The sequence below is a fragment of the Salvelinus fontinalis genome, chromosome 27, assembly GCF_029448725.1.
Source record: "Salvelinus fontinalis isolate EN_2023a chromosome 27, ASM2944872v1, whole genome shotgun sequence".
In the NCBI taxonomy this organism is placed as follows: domain Eukaryota; kingdom Metazoa; phylum Chordata; class Actinopteri; order Salmoniformes; family Salmonidae; genus Salvelinus; species Salvelinus fontinalis.
Window position 1 is genome coordinate 41182012 of NC_074691.1, and position 7085 is coordinate 41189096.

At 44.6% G+C, this 7085-nt stretch overlaps 1 protein-coding gene across 2 annotated transcripts in view; it reads right to left on the reverse strand.

Moving 5' to 3' along the window:
* The window catches only part of si:dkey-71h2.2 (low density lipoprotein receptor adapter protein 1), a 156439-nt gene extending 150257 nt beyond the window's left edge, over positions 1-6182 (reverse strand). Inside the window, exon 1 of one of the 2 annotated variants that reach the window (XM_055885779.1) lies at positions 5782-6181. In XM_055885779.1, coding sequence (XP_055741754.1) covers positions 5782-5866 — 85 coding nt within the window. In that variant the 5' untranslated portion in view covers positions 5867-6181. Of the gene's footprint in view, positions 1-5781 lie in introns of both variants that reach the window. The other variant, XM_055885778.1, reaches the window with a different exon arrangement.
* Between the last annotated feature and the right edge of the window lie 903 nt (positions 6183-7085).

A 7085-nucleotide genomic window follows, 5' to 3' on the forward strand; every position in this document is an offset into this window, starting at 1 on the left:
CTCATCCAGTCACAATGCTCACAGCCCTCATCCAGCCACAATGCTCACAGCCCTCATCCAGCCACAATGCTCACAGCCCTCATCCAGTCACAATGCTCACAGCCCTCATCCAGTCACAATGCCTCATCCAGTCACAATGCTCACTGCCCTCATCCAGTCACAATGCTCACAGCCCTCATCCAGCCACAATGCTCACAGCCCTCATCCAGCCACAATGCTCACAGCCCTCATCCAGTCACAATGCTCACAGCCCTCATCCAGTCACAATGCCTCATCCAGTCACAATGCCTCATCCAGTCACAATGCTCACAGCCCTCATCCAGTCACAATGTCTCATCCAGTCACAATGCCTCATCCAGTCACAATGCCTCATCCAGTCACAATGCTCACAGCCCTCATCCAGTCACAATGCTCACAGCCCTCATCCAGTCACAATGCTCACAGCCCTCATCCAGTCACAATGCTCACAGCCCTCATCCAGTCACAATGCCTCATCCAGTCACAATGCCTCATCCAGTCACAATGCCTCATCCAGTCACAATGCCTCATCCAGTCACAATGCTCACAGCCCTCATCCAGTCACAATGTCTCATCCAGTCACAATGCTCACAATGTCTCATCCAGTCACAATGCTCACAGCCCTCATCCAGTCACAATGCTCACAGCCCTCATCCAGTCACAATCCCTCATCCAGTCACAATGCTCACAGCCCTTATCCAGTCACAATGCTCACAGCCCTCATCCAGTCACAATGCTCACAGCCCTCATCCAGTCACAATCCCTCATCCAGTCACAATGCTCACAGCCCTCATCCTTGTCACAATGCTCACAGCCCTCATCCTTATCACAATGCTCACAGCCCTCATCCTTGTCACAATGCTCACAGCCCTCATCCAGTCACAATCCCTCATCCAGTCACAATGCTCACAGCCCTCATCCTTGTCACAATGCTCACAGCCCTCATCCAGTCACAATGCTCACAGCCCTCATCCAGTCACAATGCTCACAGCCCTCATCCAGTCACAATGCTCACAGCCCTCATCCAGTCACAATGCTCACAGCCCTCATCCAGTCACAATGCTCACAGCCCTCATCCTTGTCACAATGCTCACAGCCCTCATCCAGTCACAATTTATTTTCATAATTGTACTGAATGATGATGATGGTGGTGGTGGTGATGATGGTGGTGGTGGTGGTGGTGGATGTAATGATGATGATGGTGGTGATGATGATGGAGGTGGTGATGGTGATGGTGGTGGCGATGATGAAGGTGGTGATGATGATCGTGGTGGTGGTGATGATGAAGGCGATGGTGGTGATGATGGTGGTGATGGTGATGATGGTGGTGATGAAGGTGATTATGGTGGTGGTGATGATGTGGTGATGATGATGGTGGTGGTGGTGATGATGGTGGTGATGGTGATGATGGTGGTGATGAAGGTGATTATGGTGGTGGTGGTGGTGGTGGTGATGGTGGTGGTGGTGATGGTGGTGCTGATGATGAAGGTCCAACGTCATAACAGTATGATGGTGGTGATGGTGGTGGTGATGATGATGGTGGTGGTGATGGTGGTGGTGATGATGATGGTGATGAAGATGAAGGTGATATTGATGATGGTGGTAATAATGATGATGGTAATGTGAACGGTGGTGATAATAATGATGGTGATGATGATATTGATGATGGTGGTAATAATGATGATGGTGGTGATAATGATGATGATGATATTGATGGTGGTGATAATGATGATGGTGTTTGGATAATATCTTCTCGTATTACTTAATCACTAACTAATCTTCGTAATCCAGACCTAGTTTACAAACCAAACATGGTCTGTGCCTGTGCCAGTTTCTGAAGCCACCAATTACACCCTGTTAGCACAAATACCCTGTTAACATGTGGCATGATTGATTTAGACATCTGAATGCTCCAACTGTCCTCAAGGCCCAACGCAAATCACCAGCCTGCAGGCCCCTAACTACCAGCCTGTAGGCCCCTAACTACCAGCCTGTAGGCCCCTAACTACCAGCCTGTAGGCCCCTAACTACCAGCCTGCAGGCCCCTAACTACCAGCCTGCAGGCCCCTAACTACCAGCCTGCAGGCCCCTAACTACCAGCCTGCAGGCCCCTAACTACCAGCCTGCAGGCCCCTAACTACCAGCCTGCAGGCCCCTAACTACCAGCCTGTAGGCCCCTAACTACCAGCCTGTAGGCCCCTAACTACCAGCCTGCAGGCCCCTAACTACCAGCCTGCAGGCCCCTAACTACCAGCCTGCAGGCCCCTAACTACCAGCCTGCAGGCCCCTAACTACCAGCCTGTAGGCCCCTAACTACCAGCCTGTAGGCCCCTAACTACCAGCCTGCAGGCCCCTAACTACCAGCCTGCAGGCCCCTAACTACCAGCCTGCAGGCCCCTAACTACCAGCCTGTAGGCCCCTAACTACCAGCCTGTAGGCCCCTAACTACCAGATGACTAACTAGTCACTATGGCAGCTAGTGTCCTAATTTATGAACGTAATGCATTAACACAAACACACACACACACACACACACACACACACACACACACTAGGGAATCATTAAAATATTAATCCAATAGGAGCATATCCAAACCCCTCAGGTTCCCATTTAAATGTAAGAATTCATTTATACTGCGTTGGTTTCAAAGAGACTCTGGCTGTTCAGCACATCTCTGTTGGCGAACTGAATGGCACCCTATTCCCTACAGGGCACTACTTTTGAACCGGGACCCATCAATCTCTGGTCAAAAGTAGTGCACTATGTAGGGAATAGGGCTCTGGTCAAAAGTAGTGCACTATGTAGGGAATTAGGGTACCATTTGGGACGTCAACTCTGTCTCTAACTGTGACATGAGTCAGTCTGCCAAGGATTTGCAATGTCTAGGTGCAATATTCAATCAAAATCTGAAACCGGGCTTCCAGGGTTAAAGTCAAAAATATTCTTCTCATAGCAGTAAATCATGTTTGATTGATGTTTATTAATCCAGAAACTGGTTTGATTAACTAGACTGGAACCGTACTCTATTTTAAGTCTACATCTCAAAATTCTACCTAATTCCCAAAGTCCCTGTTCAAAGGTAACGCACTATTTTTATTTTACCTTTATTTAACGAGGCAAGTTAAAGAACAAATTCTTATTTACAATGACAGCCTAGGAACAGTGGGTTAACTGTCTTGTTCAGGGGCAGAACGACAGATTTTTCCCCTTGTCAGCTCAGGGGATTCCATCTAGCAACCTCTCGGTTACTAGTCCAACACTCTAACCACTAGACTACCCGCCGCCCCTCCACTCTAACCACTAGGCTACCTGCCGTCCCTACACTCTAACCACTAGGCTACCTGCCACCCCTCCACTCTAACCACTAGGCTACCTGCCACCCCTCCACTCTAACCACTAGGCTACCCGCCGTCCCTACACTCTAACCACTAGGCTACCTGCCACCCCTACACTCTAACCACTAGGCTACCTGCCGCCCCTACACTCTAACCACTAGGCTACCCGCCACCCTAATGACAATTACAACAATACTGAATGAACAATGAACACTTTTATTTTAATGTAGGGAATAGGGTTGACATGTGGGATACAGGCTAAGTACACAGCAACAGTCAAAAGGTTTACAACATTTTTTAAATATGATATGCAACGCAGGACAAGCTAGTTAACCTAGTAATATCATCAACCATGTGTAGTTAACTAGTGGTTATGTGAAGATTGATTGTTTTTTATAAGATAAGTTTAATGCTAGCTAGCAACTTACCTTGGCTCCTTGCTGCCCTCGCGTAACAGGTGGTCAGCCTGCCACGCAGTCTCCTCGTGGAGTGCAGTGTAATCGGCCGTAATCGGCATCCAAAAACGCTGATTACCGATTGTTATAAAAACTTGAAATTGGCCCTAATTAAATCAGTCAACCTCTAGTTGAGATGTGTCTGTTACTTGATCTCTGTGAAGCATTTATTTGGGCTGCAATCTGAGGTGCATTTAACTCTAATGAATGTATCCTCTGCAGCAGAGGTAACTCTGGGTCTTCCTTTCCTGTGGCGGTCCTAAAGAGAGCCAGTTTCATCATAACGCTTGATGGTTTTTGCGACTGCACATGAAGAAACTTTTAAAGTTCTTGAAATATTCCGGATTGACTGACCTTCATGTCTTAAAGTAATGATGGACTGTCGTTTCTCTTTGCTTATTTGAGCTGTTCTTGCCATAATGTGGACTTGGTCTTTTACCAAGTAGGGATGTCTTCTGTATACCACCCCTACCTTGTCACAACACAACTGATTGGCTCAAACGAATTAAAAAGGAAAGAAATTCCACAAATGAACTTTTAACAAGGCACACAATCTTCATGTTAATTGAAATACATTCCAGGTGACTATCTCGGGAAGCTGGTTGAGAGAATGCCAAGAGTGTCCAAAGCTGTCATCAAGGCAATGGGTGGCTACTTCAAAGAATCTCAAATATAAAATATTTATATCAATAATAATGACACTTTTTTGGTTACTACATGATTCCATATGTGATATTTCATAGTTTTGATGTGTTAACTATTATTCTACAATGTAGGAAATAGTAAAAATAAAGAAAAAACTTTGAATGAGTAGGTGTGTCCAAACTTTTGACTGGTACTGTATGTTTTTGTCTTCCCCTGAGCTTTTGTGGAGGCTTGAGAAGGAAGTGTTCTCTCGCCCAGGGAGAGACTCTTCAACCAAACACTTCACACTTCAGAGTGACAGCGCACAGTAGCAAGCATTGCCATGAGCCAGAGACCAACTGTCAGTCACAGCCTATCTTTCTCTTTCTCTACAACCTGCTGTATTCTACAGACTGGACTGAGTTGACAGTTTTAACCCCACTGGGAATTGTAAAGAGGAAGAGAAATGCATTGTTCCACTGTGGATTTAACTTGACAGTGAACACGTGTGAATTTCATATAACAAAGAATAGTCAATCACCACCTTCCGGAGACACCTGAAACCCCACCTCTTCAAGGAATACCTAGGATAAAGCAATCCTTCTGCCCCCCCCCCCCCCCCCCTAAAAGATTTAGATGCACTATTGTAAAGTGGCTGTTCCACTGGATGTCATTAGGTGAATGCACCAATTTGTAAGTCGCTCTGGATAAGAGCGTCTGCTAAATGACTTAAATGTAATGTAAATGTAATAGCTATCGGGCCTTATAGGATATGAAACCAACGAGTCTATGGTATCCTAAAAAAAATAGAAGTTTGTCTATTGATATTTATGAATTCAGACAGCAACAGTAATATAAATTGTCCTTGTGGAGTAGAACAATAGCATATGTCTGAAGTTAGTAAGATACTTTCTATAGTTATACTGGCTGACCTGCTTTACTAAATGATTCCTCACACGAGTGTGCAGTGGACTTAGGTAACCAGATAATAAGAATAGATAATAATAATAAAAATGCATATTGCCCGGTTGGGAGAAATAAAATACTATATTTTATTGATAGATAACGGGTGATAAAAAAACAACGTTACACTATTTGCAATTCAGAAAGGTGTATACAGCGACCTATTGTTTTCTATCACACGCAAAATGTCACACCTCAGAATCTACTGTTCTTTAGTTTCTATTCCAACCAGAGTGGTGACAATAGAACAAGATAGACAGCCTATTGTCAGCGCTTTCCTTTGCTTGTGACAGCTAGTCTCGTTGCATTGTGCTATCGTCTAATGTGTCCGTTTCTTTGCATCGATATATGGTCTTTACCGGTGTGAATTTGACGATAGACTTACTTTCGTGCTTGGAGGTGCCCCATGTGTGCCGCGGAACTCCGGGACTCTTGATAATCGCTCTTCCAGCTGATTTCAGAGCATCCATGCTTAGATGTGTCTCAGTGGCAGGTGGATACCTTCCCTCTCCGCTTGCTTTGGCTCAGAAAGAGAAACGATAGTAGCCAGTCTAGGTACGCTACAACAGTCGACTACTAGTGATGCGCGGTGCAGCGAGCGAACAGGCAGACGATAGGACCAAGTTCAAACTCGTTCACTGAAACAAGGGTCTCCGTCTGATGAAATGCTGGGCAGCGCAGCCTCCTTTAACCCGTTGCTGTCTGTGTTGGGAGCGAAACGAACATGGGGCGGGCATGAAGTAAAGGTGTGTCTAGCCCTCCGCCACACCCATTTTTGGAGGAGTCTTGCATAGAGCCCCACAGATGTGTCATAATACCCATAAAACCTAGTGGTCAAACAGGGAAATAGTTCCTAACGTTTTTCCACCATACATTTTCCCATGTAAATCTCTCTGGGACAAGGTGACTTTTATCAATATATTCACCTGTTTTTATCCCCCCCCCTCCAATTTTTTTTATTAAATACTAATTAGCTGCTAATGTGGCTATCATAAAGAACTACAAATACCATGATGATCTGGGTGAGACTGCCAAATCAAGGCAAAGGTAAGAATCTCTGGGTTAACTATCTAATGTTAGCTAAATGTAGTAATGCATAAATTGGCTATATTTCTTTAAATGCACTATTCTGTGAACTGTCTTGTGCAAGTTTTAAATTGATACAATACCTGTTAGCAAAGGTGTCAGCTAGAGATGATGTGTAGGAGCTTGCTGGGATTTGTAGTTTTATATGATGTCTACTTTGATGCTAATTAGCAATTTTTGATTCTGAGATCAAAATCAAATGAAATAGAACCAAATATATTGATAAAAGTCCCCTTGTCCCAGAGAGATTTACACGGTTATCAAAACGTCATGTCAGGGTGAGCCGACACGAAACACAGCCCTTATTATAAGTGTTTCTAAAATGAATGGTGGAAAGACTATTGGAACAGTTTCCCTGTTTGACCGCTAGGTTTTATGGGTATTATGACTCATACTGTGGTACTCTATTGAATGTGGTACATTTGCAGATGAATTCTATACATTTTGTATTCTCTCTCTAGTGCATTTAAAAAGTAGCATTTTACAATTATGTGCATGTTGATGGTAATTCATTTTAGATGGAATTAAATGACTAAATGAACAACTGCTAACTATTGTGGATGAATAAAAGCAAGGGGAACTGGCAGAACAACGCTGCTTGAT